Genomic DNA, 20,351 nt, shown 5'->3' with positions numbered 1-20,351 from the left:
TCAGCGAACAACAACTGACTCGCTTCCCAAGCTCTCTCATCCCCAACAGACTTCTTACTTGCCCCTCTTTCCAAAACTCTTGCATTCACCTCCCTAACAACCCCATCCATAAACAAATTAAACAACCATGGAGACATCACACACCCCTTCCGCAAACCTACATTCACTGAGAACCAATCACTTTCCTCTCTTCCTACACGTACACATGCCTTACATCCTCGATGTATTATTGTACATATCTTTGATGAAAATAAGTTATCTTTTTCATTTATTCATATAAATAATGTGTGAATGACAAGGAAAGATGTAAATAATATGTATCCGCTGCCAGATCCACTCCCAGATAAAGTGTTTTAGATATCTGGGAGTGGATCTGGCAGCGGATGGAACCATGGAAGCGGAAGTGGATCATAGGGTGGGGGAGGGGGCGAAAATCCTGGGAGCCTTGAAGAATGTGTGGAAGTCGAGAACATTATCTTGGAAAGCAAAAATGGGTATGTTTGAAGGAATAGTGGTTCCAACAATGTTGTATGGTTGCGAGGCGTGGGCTATGGATAGAGTTGTGCGCAGGAGGATGGATGTGCTGGAAATGAGATGTTTGAGGACAATGTGTGGTGTGAGGTGGTTTGATCGAGTAAGTAACGTAAGGGTAAGAGAGATGTGTGGAAATAAAAAGAGCGTGGTTGAGAGAGCAGAAGAGGGTGTTTTGAAATGGTTTGGGCACATGGAGAGAATGAGTGAGGAAAGATTGACCAAGAGGATATATGTGTCGGAGGTGGAGGGAACGAGGAAAAGTGGGAGACCAAATTGGAGGTGGAAAGATGGAGTGAAAAAGATTTTGTGTGATCGGGGCCTGAACATGCAGGAGGGTGAAAGGAGGGCAAGGAATAGAGTGAATTGGATCGATGTGGTATACCGGGGTTGATGTGCTGTCAGTGGATTGAATCAGGGCATGTGAAGCGTCTGGGGTAAACCATGGAAAGCTGTGTAGGTATGTATATTTGCGTGTATGGACGTATGTATATACATGTGTATGGGGGTGGGTTGGGCCATTTCTTTCGTCTGTTTCCTTGTGCTACCTCACAAACGCGGGAGACAGCGACAAAGCAAAAAAAAAAAAAAAAATATGTATGAAATATCAAGAATAGAATGTGATAACTGTAAATGTACAAAAAGGTAAGGTTTTTCTAGTTCTAAAGTTTCCTTAAGGGTTGTGTATTTTTGGGTAAATGCACAGATAGTTAAGGTTTTCCAGTACTCAGGTAAAATTATCCAGTCTTTGTCATCTATGAAGAGTTGGATCAGTAGAGATTGTATTACTGTGTTTTTTATAAAGAGTCTTTATCCCCTCCATCATGGTCTCAGTTTATTTAGTTTGTTTTTCTTTTTGTCTATATGGCATGGTGGCTTATAGGGAATACTGTTTGCATGTCTGGCATTTGTGATTATCTTATCTGAAGTGCTTGTTCAATGTGGCATGACCAACTGGTAGAACAAATCTCTCACCTTTATGAAATATAAGGGTGGGTAGGCTAGGGTCTGTCTCACTGGTTTGAATAAGTATTTGCAAGATGAAATAACCAAACGGTTAACATCTTGCACTAAATCTTTGTCTTTTTCACAGATTCTGATCAGACTTGACTTCAGGTTAGTCCATCACTATATGCAAGTATTTGTGTTACTTTTACTGAAGCATTCAGTTCTAGGTTTTAATTGATATTTTCTTTCAATTTTTCATATGCTTGCTATTTCTTATGTGAGTGAGGTAGAGTCAGGAACAGATGGTAAAGCCTTATAGGAAAAAAATATGCTAAGTTCCTTTCTCTGTGTCTTCTTTGAGAAGGTAATACAGTAGGGAAGGATTTCCAAATTCCTGCTCTTGCCCCTCTTAGTTGTCTTTACAGAGTTAAATTCCTTCAGGTTTATTTTGCAATATTGCATCACAACTCAGCTGGCTCTACTATGCACCCATGTAGCACACATCTTTTAAATGACCAATGGAGCACAAGCAGCTCCCATTTTCCTTGAAATACCCATAATTTTTGTAAACTGAGACAACCTTTTGATTAATTAGGGGCTAGATTGCAGAGACAGTAAACTGTATATGTAATGAAATGCTGATGTAAAGTGAATATTCTTTCTTTGGTTCTTTAATCTGAGAAATCTCCAGAGTGCATGCTGTTTGAATTCCCAAATGGTGTCATCCTAGATTTTACTCTTATTTTTTTCTTTTATACATGTTTGCTATGTCTCGCATGAGTGAGGTAACATCAAGAACAAATGACTGAGCCTTAGAGGAAAAAATCCTTTCATGTTTCCAAGTTGTGTTCCTTATTTTGCACAATAATACAGGAGGGGAGGATTTCCAAGCACCCACACCCACTCTCACTTCTCTTAGCCACATTCTACAACTTAAATGAGACACGTGGGCAGTATTCTTTCTTCCCTTTGGTTTGAGTTGAGTTTATTTCACAAAGGCCTTAATTTGAAAATTTGTGTAACTTCAAAGGCTTTAATCACAGATAAGCCATAGATTTTGCTATCAATCTTTGGCTTAGAATGTTTCTCTTGCCTTAGGATCATTACAGTACTCCTTATTCATTCATTAAGGTTGTGCAGTTGATGTGGTGCCTATTAACTTTTGCCTGCACAGTAGTATGTCATTCTTTATACTAGTCGAAAATCACTCCCTTTGAATCAGGGATTTGTACAATACCATATGTATACCCAACTCTTTGGCCTTCTACTGATCATTACAGATTTGATGATTGTACTTAATGGAGGGCTGGAAAATTGCAAAGAATTTCTTTTCATGCAAGGTTAAATTGCTACCCAGGGTACCCCAAAAGATAACCCCTTCATTTTCATGCAGATATTCATTTACCTCTCTTTAATGAATGGATTATTTAAAATTGTTACCAAAATGATCTTCTGGGTTACCACTTCCATTCCTAAGACTACTTAACATTTATGAAACTATGAAATTGAATTTACCAATATGAATTAGATCATGATATTTTTGTGATTGTTATCAAATTAGTCTCCCAGGCGGCTAGGCTTTGACTTTATGGTATCTTTGATTCAGAATTGAAATAGATGTTTGCCTTACCCTAAACTTAAGTTCTCCTTTCTTCTTAGAGCTCACTGAACATGAATCTATCAGGTTTTGATATGTAGATAACATGCATCTGTATCCAATAAGTTTTTAGATTCTAGGATATCATATCATACTTTTAATGTAGATGTTGTTTTGAAAGGGAATTATATCAAGCTAAGTTTACAAAAACATTGTGTTCCCCCAATATTGTGCTTACTTACTCTTGCATGAAAATATTGAATTTCAACTGAGATGATGACATATGTTAATTTAGACATTTCATATATTTTTTTCAGTTTTATATGCCTTTGATTGCTGATGCATTTTGTGAGGCAGTACATAATTTCTTTAATATTACAGCTGTGAATAAGAGTATATGATAAACGGTTGGATTTTGTACTTTGATTATATTACATTTTAATATAGTGCTTATTGTAAATTTCAGTGAATGAATATATTACACTGAACTTTAAACAAATGCTGTCAGTAATAAAATCATTTACTTAGTGCATTGATAATTCATATATCATCTACATGCAGAAGTGATTTTCAGGTACCAGGTTTGATATGGAAGGACTTCATAAATGCATACAGCAACAATTACCTGATAAAGTGGTCCATTTGGTGGGCATTTGCCACATGTGGAAATTTTCAAGTGGGCAACTACATCCAGCCATTGTGGGAGACCATTGCACCTATGAATGAGACTGAGACTCTGTATAATGGGATTGTGGAGGCAGTACAGACATTGCTTAGTAAGTACGAAATGGAAATTACTGAGCACTCTTTATGGGTTATACATTTAAAGATTTAACAGTTCATAATCCTTGGGATTCAGATTTTGGAATTTTGCAAATTTGAGAAAATATTTGGGCCCATAGCTTTTGATAGGAATGTACAATAACCTTAACAGAGTGTTCTGTGTAAAGTAATGCAAGTGTAAGTGTTTATTGTATATAATACAGTGCAGTCTCAGTTGTTCCATCCCATCTTATCCATATCTGTGGATAGAACAGACAGAAAGTCTAGACACACCTCAGTCAACTGATATATCCTGTACACAGTTAACTGCACGACAGCACTTTAGATGAAGACATTATCAGTTGTTCCATTTTCTTTTCATGGCAGATTAAAAAAGAAGGCAATTGACCTCATATGAGGATCTTTTAAAGAGTAACCCGCTGACCTCGAATGAAGACCACTTTTTTAAATGGCCACCTCTGATTCATTTGTGACATATACAGTCACTGATACTTGTACAGTATTGGTGCCCCACTCATTGTTTCCAGACAGACACCACAGGCCTAAACGTTTTCCATATATGTATATGGAGAAGTGTCTAGAACATCTGAACAAGATCTGTTCCCTCATACTATGTAATAATGTTTGGTGCTGTCAATCTGTCAAGATAATAGATAATTCCTATGTAATACCATTAGCAATCACCTTTGTTTTTTGACAAAAGCAATAACAAAAGTACCACACTACTCACCTGGAACGTCTTAAAATACCATGGATTACTTCCTATGCTTGGCAGTGGTGCAGCACGACTTAAAGAGCATGCAGCACTCATATGCAACAACTGAGCATGTTGAGTTGCTTGTTGTTTTAACCATAAAATTATGCTCAACTTAATCATAGGAATAGACTTCTCAAGGTTTAATTTTGGATATTTTGAACTTATGCCTCCAGTGCGCATGAAAAATTATTGCATATTCCTCACTGAAGGCTTAGCAAGCATGTGGAAGGAAAGGTCAATGTCTGTAAGGGCAAAGATGTGTATAACTGATAATTCCTTCTTTCTTGTTTATCCACTAATTCATGCATATGTTGCTATGGTCATTGCACCACATTTCTATTCATAAGACCCAGCAGAGTTTAAGACTGAACAGTCAGGTGGCATAACAAAATTCACAACATATTTTTTTTTTTTTTTTTTTTGGCTTTGTCGCTGTCTCCCGCGTTTGCGAGGTAGCGCAAGGATACAGATGAAAGAAATGGCCCAACCCACCCCCATACACATGTATATACTTACACGTCCACACACGCAAATATACATACCTATACATCTCAATGTACACTTATATATATACACACAGACACATACATATATACCCATGGACACAATTCACACTGTCTGCCTTTATTCATTCCCATCACCACCTCGCCACACATGGAATACCATCCCCCTCCCCCCTCATGTGTGCAAGGTAGCGCTAGGAAAAGACAACAAAGGCCCCATTCTTTCACACTCAGTCTCTAGCTGTCATGCAATAATGCCCGAAACCACAGCTCCCTTTCCACATCCAGGCCCCACAGAACTTTCCATGGTTTACCCAAGACGCTTCACATGCCCTGATTCAATCCACTGACAGCACGTCAACCCCGGTATACCACATTGATCCAATTCACTCTATTCCTTGCTCGCCTTTCACCCTCCTGCATGTTCAGGCCCCGATCACTCAAAATCTTTTTCACTCCATCTTTCCACCTCCAATTTGGTCTCCCACATCTCGTTCCCTCCACCTCTGACACATATGTATCCTTTGTCAATCTTTCCTCACTCATTCTCTCCATATGACCAAACTATTTCAATACACCCTTTTCTGCTCTCTCAACCACACTTTTTATTACCACACATCTCTCTTACCCTTTCATTACTTATTTGATCAAACCACCTCACACCACATATTGTTCTCAGACATCTCATTTCCAACACATCCACCCTCCTCCGCACAACCCTATCTATAGGCCATGCCTCACAACCATATAACATTGTTGGAACCACTATTCCTTCAAACATACCCATTTTTGCTCTCTGAGATAATGTTCTCACCTTCCACATATTCTTCAATCCTCCCAGAACCTTTGCCCCCTCCCCCACTGTGTGACTCACTTCCACTTCCATGGTTCCATCTGCTGCCAAATCCACTCCCAGATATGTAAAACACTTCACTTCCTCCAGTTTATCTCCATTCAAACTTACCTCCCAATTTACTTGTCCCTCAACCCTAGTGAACCTAATAACCTTGCTCTTATTCACATTTATTCTCAGCTTTCTTCTTTCACACACTTTACCAAACTCGGTCACCAGTTACTGCAGTTTCTCACCTGAATTAGCCACCAGCACTGTATCATCAGCGAACAACAACTGACTCACTTTCCAAGCCCTCTCACCGACAGCAGACTGCATACTTTCCCCTCTCTCCAAAACTCTTACATTCACCTCTCTAACAACCCCACCCATAAACAAATTAAACAACCATGGAAACATCATGCACCCCTGCTGCAAACCAACATTCAATGGGAACAAATCACTTTTCTCTCCTCCTACTCGTACACATGCCTTACATCCTCGATAAAATCTTTTCACTGCTTCTAGCAACATCCCTCCCACACCATATACTCTCATTACCTTCCACAGACCATCTCTATCAACTCTATCCTATACCTTCTCCAGATCCATAAATGCTACATAAAAATCCATCTGTTTTTCTAAGTATTTCTCACATACATTCTTCGAAGCAAACACAATAGATATTGTGCCATTGTTACTTAGGTATCTGAAACAGCATTACATTAATGAGGTGAATAGAGAAAAGTGTATTTTACTGAGGAAGGGAAAGGTTCACAGAATCTACACATGCAAAAATATGAGAATAACAATGTGGTGGATAGCATACAGGAACTGTAGCTAAACAGAAAGCATTTCATCTCCCTAGTTTCATCCAGAAATATTCTAGCCTCCTAGAATACCTGAGATACAGAGTTGCTCAGTACCAGTGATACCAAATTAGGAATTTCACTGTTAATATATTATATTTACATATATTGTTCTGATAACATTAGATACATTGTCTTAAGTGGATTTAAGCAGAGAGAAGCAAAGAAAACATAAACAATATCTCTGCTGACAAAGCATTGTATTTGAATTCTCATGAAAAAAGTACAAGAATCTCACAGTGCATTCCAGAACCACTCTGAAACATGCATATTTGCATTTGGTGGATATGGCTGATATAATTCTTAATTTCTCATTGACTCTCCTTTCTCTCTTAAGGTTTTCAATTAAGTTTGTAAATACCCATTTTGTTTTCCAAATCAGGTAGAAAGACTCATTTAGTAAGGTGCATTAAATCTAAAGGCAGTTTTAATCAGTTTCTCATGCTTAAAAGTACATTCTTGCTTTTACAGGTGCTCTTGCAGCCCTGAGTGTTGGTTATCTGCATCTTAACTGGGAGATTTTTGGTGAAGGAACTCTAGCAGTGATGTCTGTAGTGGATGGTGTTCTTCTCATTTTCATGGGCTTCACAGATTCAATCGCAGTTGGTTATATCAACTACATACTATTTAGAGTTTCCTACCAAGTTCTGATTACCATTGCCAGGTGAACTAAACTTTTGTTTGTAAAGTGTATATCTTCTTACTGGTTGATTTCCAGTCAGTAAGATTTGTTTTGTATGAATCACAAAGCTCCAATATATATGGTTTAATAGTAAACCAAATTGGAGTTGGAAAGATGGAGTGAAAAAGATTTTGAGTGATCGGAACCTGAACATGCAGGAGGGTGCAAGGAATAGAGTGAATTGGAATGATGTGGTATACCGGGGCCAACGTGCTGTCAATGGATTGAACCAGAGCATGTGAAGCGTCTGGGGTAAACCATGGAAAGTTCTGTGGGGCCTGGATGTGGAAAGGGAGCTGTGGTTTCGGTGCATTATTACATGACAGTTGGAGACTGAGTGTGAATGAATGTGGCCTTTGTTGTCTTTTCCTAGCGCTACCTCGCACACATGAGGGGGGAGGGGGTTGTTATTTCATGTGTGGCGAGGTGGCGATGGGAATGAATAAAGGCAGACAGTATGAATTATGTACATGTGTATATATGTATATGTCTGTGTGTGGATATATATGTATACGTTGAGATGTATAGGTATGTATATTTGCGTGTGTGGATGTGTATGTATATACATGTGCATGTGGGTGGGTTGGGCCATTCTTTCGTCTGTTTCCTTGCGCTACCTCACTAATAAGAGAGACAGCGGCAGAGCAAAATGATAATAATAATAATGATAATAATAGTAATGTCCAAAGTGCAATATATTATAATAGTTTTTTGAGTTTCAGCTCCAATCTTTAAAAGTGCTTTTAACTAAGATCCTTGTCCATAATTACTTTAGCCTTTGATCCTAGAATGCAGACTTATTCATTAGACATAGTTAATATGATTATCCATTAAAGATGCCTTTAAGGTTCTATTTTTGAGCCTGAGATACAAATTTGAAGGTACATCTCAAACTCATCCAGGTATTGCTGTACACTGTGAATCTTAACTAAATCCAGAAACAATACTGTTGTGATTCCTAAACTATTATAAATGACTGAATGTCAATAGCTGACTTAAATGTTTGTGAAGAAAATTTTTCTGAATCATTGTAAACCAGCAATGTATGGCAGTATTTCTTGGAAAGAAGTTGGAGGCTTCACTCAATAGATTGTCAAGAAAGGAAAAATTAGTATGATCCTGCTTTAATTGAATGAAGCAAGCAGGATTTTATACTTAGGTATTACCTTGTTCATACTTCTTTTAAGCTGGTTGTTCTAGTTGGTTATGCTCGAGTGATACACTTAAGATTAATGAATAAGTTTCATGTTAAGATGTATTTCATTCCCTCTTGGCAGCATCTTGAGTTTTTGCCAAGAGTATTTAAACTGTATTGCTTGATATTTTTCATCTGAACAAAGTCATCTTATTTGCTTTGAAAAACCAATAAAATTATTATGCTTAAGTCTCTTTCTGAAGGTGTTTACATCTTCACTCTCCAGCTGTGATATTCAGCATTATCGTAGCAGGTTCGGCTTCACATAAGAATTCCGATGACCATGATAGATTTATGTATGCCACAGTAGAATTATGTAACTGTTTAACTCCTATGTTTGTATGTTTATTTTGGACAGTGTTCCAAACCTGGATTGTTTAGTATGCAAGGAAGTTCGATTTGTTATGTATTCTGGACTCTGGGAGAAAAACATTTTCCCCTAAACTCAGTCTAATTGCTGTGCAAAGTGGTTGGGTTCAAGATGTACCTTTGGGTTTTGAGAGAATAACCGACATTCTCCCAAACTCTGATTATATCTCTCCAAACCTGAGGTATTTCCTCCCAGACCTAGACTCTGGCCAAGTTTAGGACATATTTCATGATTCAGGAGAATAGTCACCAACAATTCCACCAGTTAGACAAAATGTCCACAACCCAGAATAGCATTTTTTCTGCTGCCTGAACATCAGCACATATTTATAATGTCCAGGTTATGCATGATTTGCCATTCAGTGTGTCCAGGTTAGGGAGGATACATTGCAAAGTACTATGTTCTAGGTATATATGTGACAACAAATTGTCTTTTAATGATTACCCTGTTGGTGTGTATTGTGAGTTTGTAGCTGACTGATGCATATCGATTTATTGTGTTATTGGCTTGTTGCTTGCTTTAGATAAAAAATATGTAGGAGAAAGTATATGATGTTATTAAGTACAAAATTAGATATCATGTTTCATTGTGGGGCACTGGCATGCAGAAGTTCATGGAGTTGTATCTTGACTATGATGTTTTAAGGATTATCTGTATTATGAGTTATTGCACATACTGTAAACTTACTCTATTTTCAGTTATCAGGTGGCAAAACAACTGAGAGTTGATAGTTATGGCTTGGTGTTTGGAATCAACATGTTTGTATCACTGTTGATTCAGTCACTTGTCACACTTGTGATCGTTCAAGTTTTAGAGACTGGGCCTCCTTTACAGGTAAGCACAGAAATGTATAGACAGTTTAAATGCCAAATACTGCTTGATCTTGAAAAAGAGATTGGCACAGAATTCTTTCTTTCATATATGTTTGCCATATCCCATCTTGCTGAAATAGCATAAGGAACAGATGATTTATCCTTAGACTAAGGAGAACTTTGGCTCCTTCATCCTGGCTTCACCACTCCCCCCCTCCTAGTTGCCTTGTGCAACATCCAGGAGATTTGTAGGTAGTATTCTACCCTATCTCCAAGGGTAAAGCATGAAAATTTCTTCTTAAATTGTGTCCATTAAAAACTATTTCACTTATATTTAGGAAAGAAAATAGTCCTTTGAAGTCAGAGTTTAAAAGAACTATCATAACTTCAGTAGTTGCACATTCATTCATGTACATACGAGTGACCATTTTTGAAGGACTATAACATAACCGGTCACATGAATGCATGCATGTGTTAAACAGAAGTAGATTGGATAGTCCTAGTTTTTACCTGTCACTCATAACCTTAAACCCCCTCATATTTCTCTTTTACATCATTGTATACCTGTGTTACAAAGAAATTCAAACAGCAGCAGGCCATTAGGTCCTTTTGAAGCAGCATGATACTGGAAGATGTCAGAGGCTCAGAGATTGGTGTCAGAAGAATGGGAAGAGTATACAGCTGACTAAAAGAGACATACCTGTAAACTTTATATGTAACTAAGGAGGCACAAATGAATGTCAGTTGTGGACTTCAAGAAAATTATTTTTAGAATTTGTTCTTAAATATATCTAGGGTGCTGCTCTCATCAATTGCACTCAGTGATTAAGTCATTCCATATGCTAACAGTCCTGTTGAAAAGAAAAGTACTTTGCCTTAAGCTTGCCTTCTCTTTGCTATTGATATGTAAAACTTTGCACTTATCTAAATGAAAATTCATTCTTTACCTGTAACCCCAGTCCATCAGGGTTTTTTCACGTCATTTTGAATCTGTTTGGAAATTCAGATATCTTACAATGCAACTAATTGTTAGTGACAGGCTTCTAATCATATCAAACCATTCTAAGGTTTGACTGTTAATCACTCCTGTTTGTTTCTAGCCAGTCATTTAATTTTGTAATCACTGAAGCACAAGTGACAGCAACGACTTTAATTTCATTATTAATTTCATGAACTTAAAGAAGGGGTGTGACTGGTTCATGGCCATTAGATCTTTAATTTACTACTAAGAAAGAGAGCATTGCATAAGTTGAACTTGAATTAAATGAGACAAAATCCAAAACAAATTGGAAGCTTAATTATTCATATTGTATTTCAAGAAAAAGAACCACATTTTAGTTTTCATATGAAGACAATATCCAAGGGATAAGAGGGAAAATAATACCAAAGGTGACAGGACCCATGTATTTTGTGCATGTACTATTTTATGATTTTACTGACCAATAGTGCTGTATTGCATAAACTGTTTTTTTGTAATATTATATTGTAGACAGTATGCTTCAGTTACAATTTTTTCTCTTCTCACTTACAGTTTATCATATATGGTTCCTACTTCCTGATCCTGGCTTTTCTCTTCTTTGTGCTGTCAGCACACACATGTGGAAGATTGGGGTGTAATAAGATGAGAGAAATCGGGTTGTGGGAGGCACAATCAGAATCTTTGAACCGTGGGCATCCCGATACAACTGAAGCATGGTAAGTATGAAACATTTACCATGTAAGGTATGGCAAACCAGACCAACATACAATGTATTTTATAAGCATGACTCACATATTTTGCAGTTGCCCTGAAATTCAAAAATTTTGTGAGTACCTATAGATACACATTGAATGGATATAGTTTTAACTGTATTGGGTATTAGAATATTAGAATGTATAGATAAACATATACATACATATACATACACATACACACATATACACATATATATACATGTACATATTCATACTTGCTTGCCTTCATCCATTCCTGGCACCATCCTGCCCTAAAGGAAACAGCATCGCCACTACCTCCATCAGTTAGGTAGCACCTGGAAAACAGACAAAAAAGGCCACATTCGTTAACACTCAGTTTCTAGCTGTCATGTGTAATCCACCAAAACCACAACTTCCTATATCCAGGCCCCATATGGATTACCCCAGACATTTCACGTGCCTTAGTTCGGCCCATTATTATTATTATTATTATTATTTTCTTTTCTTTCATACTATTCGCCATTTCCCACGTTAACGAGGTGGCGCTAAGAACAGAGGACTGGGCCTTTGAGGGAATATCCTCACCTGGCCCCCTTCTCTGTCCCTTCTTTTGGAAAATTAAAAAACCGAGAGGGGAGGATTTCCAGCCCCCCGCTCCCTTCCCTTTTAGTCGCCTTCTACGACACGCAGGGAATACGTGGGAAGTATTCTTTTTCCCCTATCCCCAGGGATATTATTATTATTATTATTATTATTATTATTATTGTTATTATTATTATTATTATTATTATTATTATTATATTGATGATACAACCCCAGGACACCTTTTGCCTTATTCCCCAAGGCTGGCAAAGGGCATGGATATTCATTGTCTTGAGAGTAAACTGACAACCCTGCTTCCCAATGTCTAAAAGAATATTCAAATTTTATTGACTCCATCTATTTAGTGAAATTTCCCAAGAGTGTAAGAAGATTGAAAATAGCAAGTAGGTGTCCTGTATATCCAATTAGATCCAATCAAAAACTTGATGAATTTGATATCTATTAGCAACTCCTCAATAACTTTGGCATTTTTTTTCATTTTCTTTACAGTATTCATTATCTCCTAGCAATGAAGGAGCCAGAATTTTTTCTATATATAAAATATACACATACTGTATCTTGGTATTGTAGTGTGTTCTATTATTTTATTTGAATTGCATTAAAAACATTGGTCTCTATACATGATTATGTATAGTCTAGTCTGTCCTAGCTAATTTAGTGTCTCTTCTCTAACTTTGCTGTCATTTTGCAGTAACATCAACTGACTTCTTTTATGTAAGATTTTAGTGTATAATGCCTGGATTCTTTGTGTGTTTGAACTTTTCCCACCTTAATGCCATATGCTATGTATTTTGTTATAGATAATTTTGTCTTTATTATTAATGGAAATGATCATTTACAGATGAAGAGTTCTAATGTGCCAAAGTGGAAATAGTCAGCAAGTTCATTTTATGTGAGTACTGGGAATCCATTGAAGATTAACCCTCCACCTTTAAACATGATGGACACTTCTGATAATTCATAAATTTCATTTAAGGGAGATTAACTGATAATGTCATCCAGGACAGAAGTATTGTGACCACTGTAGAGCTTCATATGTAGAATATAGGTAATTTTGCACCATAAATACTCTATAGATATATCTAGGTTGTCTTATTAGAAAAAGGCAATGCTGAGGTTAGGCATGTACTATTGTTGATAAAGTGCATACATGGTGTATGTTAACTGGTATGATATTCAGGGATACTTATATTGATATAAGCAAAAGTGGCTTTAGAAATTAGTAATAATACTGTTGTATGTACACATTGCTGAAAGCTATACTTAATGAAAATTAAATAAAGCAGATACCCTCTAGGATATTGGGAGGGTTATTGATGGCTGTATAGCGAGCTAGCACTTCACTGGTTATCAAGTTGCCTTCCTCTGACTTAGGTAGTTGTGTTTTCTTTCTGCCTCACCCACACATGGAAGTCTGACATTATGTGCAGTGCACAAACATACAATCTCTCCCTGTCACATGTGACACTTGACTACGGTTAACTCACACAACTCATTCTATATCATTTTGGTTTTTCTGCTGTGAGCACTATACGCTACCCTTGCCTTTTAGCACAATGGTAGGAGCAATAGACAAAAGTAGTAGGTAGGAACATTAGGTAGTAGTAGTAGGTAGGAGCATTAGGTTGGAACATAAGACAGGAACATATATGATAAAAGTAGTGAATCAGAACATTAGATAGAAGCCCCTGGAAACACTGCATTATAGTTGCTTTCTACCAATGGGCTGTTCAGGGTGAGGCTCTAAAAACCTAAGAAGCAGGATGGGATGTCACCAGTTGAGGTGACATGCCATGGCCACCCTTTAGAAGGAGTTCCCAGAGGGAACAGTTATCAGAGATATAGATGAATAGATAGATAATGCTGATACTAGTAAATTTTGTAATGGAGATATTATTGATCTGATAGTTTTCATAGTTTTGATTTGTAATTTTCAGTTAGATATCTTTGTGTATAAATGAGCATTTTTAAATAAAACCTGTGATAAGTTTGTTATTAAGTAACCTATGAAGTGAATTACTTGCCTTTAATTGGAGTGCCTTTATTGGTGTGGATTCTGTAACTCCAAGAGCTTTCCTCAAGATCATCTTTAGATATACGTACTTTTATCTAGTTGTAATGTAGAATTAAAACAATTCAACATTATGGAAGTGATTTGGATTTATGATAAATTTGTATGGATTTATGATTTATTTTGTAACGTCTTAATAGTGTTTTTTGTATATTTTGTAAAGTCTTACTTGTGTGTTCTTGATAGTGAACTAGATTGTTCTCATTTTAGTATGTGAAATTTACTACTACTTAGGTATCCTAAAATATTCATAAAAGTGAAGTTTAGACAGTACAAAATAATTTATAGATGTAAAGTTTTCTTAAATATTTATTCGAAATAGAGGACACAGTTTTACTAATTAAAATAAATGACTGCACTTTGAGTTATAGGAGCTCTTTATTTTTATTATTTTTTCTTCTATTAAATTTGATTGCCGTTCCCTGTGTTAACAAAGTAGCGCCAGGAACAGATGAAGAAAGGCTACATCCTCTCACATCCATTCTGTAGTTGTCATGTGTAAGGAATTTTGGTGCATTATTATTATTGTTATCATCAGTTATACTTGTTTACCATTTTCCTTGTAATGAGGTAGCACCAGGAATAGACACAGAACAGCCTCATTTGCTCACATCCATTCTGTAGCTCTCATGTGTATTGCACTGAAACTAGAGCTTCCCTGTCCAGTGCAAAGCCTCACAGACTTTGTTGTGGTTTCTCCTGACTACTTCATATTCCCTGTTTCAGCCTAGCTACAGCACTTCATCTGCTGTATACCACATTGCTCCAGTTCACACTACACTGTCCTATGCACTCCTCACACCCTCCTGCATGTTAAGGCCACAATCATCCAAAGCATATTTCACTTCATCTTTCTGTCTCTTCCTCTGTTTCCCTTTTCTTGTTCCCTCCACTTCTGACATGTATACCTTCTTAGTCAGCCTCCCCTCACTCATCCTTTTCATATGTCTGAACCATTGCAACACACCTTTAGCTGGCTACTTATGTGTTCCATCACTAACTAGACCACACAGTGCTCGGAAGCTGCTGCATCACATGATTACTGTGGCGATTGGTTACTTAAGGATGCACCTGTGCATTTCCCTGTACCTTAAAGCTTTTGGAATTGTATACCCTCTCATGATTCTTCCAACAGCTGTGTCATGGAACATTTTAATAGACAGGTTTTCCACTTCCTCCATAATTCGTAGATACTTTCCCTGTCCCTTCTTTTTACATACATCAACCCCCTCCATATTTTAATTAAGGTTCTAACATCATCTACAAACCTATTCAGGTATAATTCGGTTCCTTTTAGCAAAATCCATGTGTAGATCAGGAGCAGCAACAGCCTTGAGACAGCCTGGTAGACCATCTATGGTGATTCATCAAATGCACATATGTTTAATATTTGACATCTGAACTAAGGGTTAATGCATCCTTTGGTTATTATGTACAGTAATGAGTATGCAGCACACTCGTGTTGCTACATTATAGTATGTTGTTTGATACTGTGCTGTCCTTATATCTCTGGTGTTCTTCAACTTAATTTGACAAGGCACTCTATGATGTTTCTTTTGTTCCCATCTGCTTAGGTAATTTCAGTTCACTAAAGGAGTCTTCCTCTGATGACATTCAGAAATCCATTTAAGTATTAACCTTCCATGGGGATATGTTAAATGCTTTATGATAATCTAAAAACACACAGTCTACCCAAAATTCTCTCTCTCTCTCTCTCTCTCTCTCTCTCTCTCTCTCTCTCTCTCTCTCTCTCTCTCTCTCTCTCTCTCTCTTATATCCAAGGCTCTGTTTTCCTAACCTATGTTGCATCACAATTATGTAGTTTCTCCTTGGCATTTATTCATTACTTATTATCCAGTTATCTTTACTATTGTCTGATTAACCATGCTTGTCATTGATAGTGGGCTGTAGTTTAGCACTTTTCCTTGTGACTTTTTGAAGATCAGATACACCATTTGCTCTCCTTAACTCTCTTCTATCAATTTTCTGTCCATCATCACAACTTGTCAGTTGAGTGTTTTGCAAACCCCTTGAATACTCAGGGTAACATAATGGTAGTGAATTGTGCCTTACATGAATCTCAGTCTAATTATTTTCTCGTCTAATTATTCTTAGTAATGTGTACTCCAGTGTGGATGCACCTTGAAACCATTTTTCTACCCACAAAAGGTATTTCCATTTTTGTTTCAGTGCCCATCCACCCTGGCAAATAAGTATGTGATGTCATTGGGGTTGTTTAATATGTTTTAGAACAGGGTGGTGAGGGAGATAAGTATAAGAGTCTGAGAGCTATAGATGGGGAGGTATAGGAGGTGAATCAGTTGCTGTTTCTAGATGGCACATACCTCATGGCATAGTTTAAAATGAAGAGAACACATCTATGTCTGAAGAGAAAAGTGGAATTAATGGCTTTAGTTAAGATGTTGTACGTCCCTATGTACTTATGAATGACAGACATACCAGTCTTCATTAGGTAGAAATAGTAATATGTACATCAGTTTTAGAATAAACCATAATGTATTGATATGAATAATTTTACAAGATAGGGAGGAAAATAGGAACCAGGCATGCAAAAAGGAGGAAAATGAAATTGATTTAGTTGACAGAAATATGCTGAAGGAAGTAAACAAAGTTGTAAACAAAATGTAGGAGCATTGTTTTGTAAAAGGGAAAGAATAAGGACAATGAAGAACAGGGACTGAATAATGAGTAGAAAATTACATGCTTGGATGAAACTTTTTTAAGTGCACCTTGCAGACAGAGAGGAATTGTTCATGACGAATAATCACATAATATGGATTTCTATTGACACCTATGACATCATTTCTCTAGTTAAGGTTATGTTTTTCATTACTGGATGTTAGTGAATCTTTATATTCATGTTTTCAGAAAACCGAGGGAAAATTCTTATCAGAATTTAACTGATGTGATATGAATGATTCAAGATGTTTCCTTCAAGAATATGATGCTTTTTGGGCAGCAGTAAAGACCAAGATTTTATAATAATGACAAAAGTGGTTTTCATGATTTCACCAATAAGAAGGCAGTTATCCATAAACCTCTGACCTGAACATTGGAGGAACATCACAATTAACTTCTATCCACTTTCAGGCAGAATCTCGTACTATTTCAAGCACATCAATTTACTGTTGAATATCATGGGAGTAATATTACTTTTTCATGAATATAGGAATAACTTTTAAGACTGTCATCCTAACCTTTCATTACAATCAATGGAAATCACGAGATCTGTAATGAATGTTGTAGCAGTAAATTTGATTATTTATGAACATGATAATCTATAAACACTATAAAAGTGTCAAAAGCTTAATGCTTCATGTTTTTTCCAAACTCGGAAATTTTTTCTGGCCTGCACCAACTTTCCAGGCACCTGAACATCGTACGCTCATCTCCGTTACGGCTACTTAACCTTTGATTTTAACCTTCCATCCAGGTCAAAGTTTAGTCGTCTCACGTGACTCTTGGTTATTTCTTGTCATGTTAGCGACGTGTCTTGCTATCTCAACGGTTTCTTTTGACAGACCAAAAGGGTGAAGAAGAATCCCTCAGAAAAAGTCGAAACTTGCTAATAACTTCAATTGAGCACCAAGTGCGCTGTCCCCTTTCTGTTGAGCTGGAAGACTAATGATGAATACTAATTATAGCGCTTGTTCTAAATATATAAGCTCTAAGTATGGACTTACACGGACGTTATCACTGGACATTAACCTAGTATCATCATATGTTTATCACAGTGATACTATCTAGCCAAGCAGCCAGTGGTGGTTATAGATAAAATGAATTTTCCGACGGGAACTGGATTGTCAAGGTTAAGCTAGTAGGAAAGCACACTATATAGTCGGGTTTGGTGTTCCGGTAAATCCCCAGAAAGCCCAGGGTTTCCCCAGTCCCCCGACTCAGAATCCTTGCCAGTATTGAGCCATCTTGAAATTTCACTTTTCCATTCTCTCCTTCATTGGTATGACGTACAATGATAATTTTTCACCTTACATTTTCAGTTCTGTTCTATACATTTCCTCTTTAGGGACATTCCTGTTAGGGTTCTCCCACATCAGGACCCACTGCTTGCTTTTCTCAGATGAGTGCTGACGACGCCACCTCGAGTAAATCGTAATATATAAGTTTGTGGCTTGGGAACATAAGCTACATCTCTTAGATTCCTGTACGTGAGTTCGTCAAGGTCCAGCTGTGAAGGTGACTGCCTTGATGTTATTGGGAATCCTTTGAATAGCAGATGCCTCGTGTGGTTGAGTAAACAGTGTTTTCAAGTGATAGGAACCACCAATTTGTATCTTCATAAGAAAGCTAATGATCAATATTTATTTGAATTCAGTTGGAGATATATCTACATAAACTGTATGTTGCATTACGTTATGGTAAAGTGGATTACGTTTAAATCATACATAAAGCAGTGCAATTTTGAAGTAACCTTAAATATATTCAACAATTCCTGTTAACGTTGTCTTATGTAAAGAAAAAAAATAGTATGATCAGTTAGTGCCGGCTGATAACATTTGATAGGCGATTTAACCGGGTGTCGATTACAGATACTGCAAACTTCACATCTTTATCATTCAGTGCACAATGAGCTTCATAAAGTGAATACCTAAAGTCATGAATTCGTTGAAACTTGCTATATAATGCATGCCAGATAGCAATAAGTGTAATTCCAGCATGACAACCTTTTTTGGCAATGGTGCCAGAATATTCTTTTACATAATATTATTTTTATGTAACCAGCTCCTTATTAAACACAATATTAGCTGATCCTGTTTGTCTATATTAACATATGTGATAATTATTATGAACTTCTTATAATAATCGTATTTTCTTCAGAAAACAAAGACAAAAGAAATTGCTAAGTGTCATCGCATCGTGCCGGGATGGGATATTGACGTTGCGGTCGCACGGAATCACACCCTGTCAGGCGTTGCTTGAAGTACGTTCAAGAGCATCGGTGTGTCTCGATTGACATTAGTTTTTTATGGTTTGTGTGACTAATAAGCACAAGTTGAGTCAGTTTACCCGTCGCTTTTCTCAGTTCACCTGTTGCTAGTGCCTTTACCTGGTGTGTAGGAGAAGCAACACCTCGCTTTGACAGACGTAAACATGACACAAGAGTGGTAAGTGAAATAATAATAACCAGTCTGCAAATATTGTGGCTGTTCACTTCTGATAATAGTGCTAATGATTGATTTTAAAGTACATACGCAAGAATGATTCAGTTTAGTTGTTTCAAAGGTGAAAAAGGAATCCCTCTCTAATGCTACAATCAGCTGATTTTAGCACCTGACGGCTGCTTGTTTTGTTGACCATCCAAAAAGTTTTCCGGGATTCTAGTTTTCATTTTTGTGAAATAACTAGCATAATGGTTAAGATGTATATGCTAAATAGGTAGAACATGGTAATGTAGGAATAAACAAAAAAGTGTAAAGTGCTACGGCACTATGAATATATTCCTGATGGACATTTTACAATTATTATTTGTAGGAATACAAGTATTATCTACTAGAACGTGCGCCCATTTTCGATAGATTATTCATTATGTTCTGGTGTAAAATTCCAGTTTAGTTCTTCAAACAAACTTGGGAATGTTATTGATCTTTGCATCCCTTGTCAGTATGTATATCGATAATCTTAGGTATTGATGTGCCACAATGTGATTGAAGCGCCCTGTTTTCATTCACTGGTCTGTGGGATAACCCGAAAAGGATAGAGCAACATGGAAATTTCAAATTGCTTCTAGCATCTTTTCTCCATAACAATATATTTGTGAGACCTTTCAGGAGGCATCTCAGTCAACCCTATCGTATGCTTTCTTCAGATCCATAAATACCATATACAAATCCTTCTGTTTCTCTAAGATTGAAGAATAATTGTAATAGATGCATGATAATGAAAGCTGGCTATCACCATTATAAATCTTTGTCTCTATACACTTGTTATAAATTTTGCTGGAGTATAGATATATTTTTGATACATAAGTACTTTTGAATATGTATCCCATGTACTTTAACACATGAACATGAATTCCTTTTAATTTTGCTCAAAAACCTTTTATTTTTTCTCCTTGGTGTGACCA

At 36.8% G+C, this 20,351-nt stretch overlaps 2 protein-coding genes across 8 annotated transcripts in view; both read left to right on the top strand.

The window, feature by feature from the left end:
* Nucleotides 1-14,164, top strand: part of LOC139757261 (thiamine transporter 1-like) — a 50,432-nt gene extending 36,268 nt beyond the window's left edge. For all 7 annotated transcript variants that reach the window (XM_071677580.1, XM_071677578.1, XM_071677581.1 and 4 more), the window contains 5 exons: nucleotides 3,651-3,852; nucleotides 7,292-7,484; nucleotides 9,766-9,901; nucleotides 11,411-11,574; nucleotides 13,019-14,164. In XM_071677580.1, the coding sequence (XP_071533681.1) occupies nucleotides 3,651-3,852; nucleotides 7,292-7,484; nucleotides 9,766-9,901; nucleotides 11,411-11,574; nucleotide 13,019 (696 nt within the window). In that variant the 3' untranslated portion in view covers nucleotides 13,020-14,164. The remainder of the gene's footprint in view (nucleotides 1-3,650; nucleotides 3,853-7,291; nucleotides 7,485-9,765; nucleotides 9,902-11,410; nucleotides 11,575-13,018) is intronic.
* A 4,990-nt stretch (nucleotides 14,165-19,154) lies between these two features.
* The window catches only part of Pgd (phosphogluconate dehydrogenase), a 38,278-nt gene continuing 37,081 nt past the window's right edge, over nucleotides 19,155-20,351 (top strand). Inside the window, exon 1 of the mRNA XM_071677576.1 lies at nucleotides 19,155-19,392. Within this exon, the coding sequence (XP_071533677.1) occupies nucleotides 19,379-19,392 (14 nt within the window). The 5' untranslated portion in view covers nucleotides 19,155-19,378. The remainder of the gene's footprint in view (nucleotides 19,393-20,351) is intronic.

This window comes from Panulirus ornatus, chromosome 25 (assembly GCF_036320965.1).
Source record: "Panulirus ornatus isolate Po-2019 chromosome 25, ASM3632096v1, whole genome shotgun sequence".
In the NCBI taxonomy this organism is placed as follows: Eukaryota; Metazoa; Arthropoda; class Malacostraca; order Decapoda; family Palinuridae; genus Panulirus; species Panulirus ornatus.
This window is presented reverse-complemented; position numbering and strand designations above follow the sequence as displayed.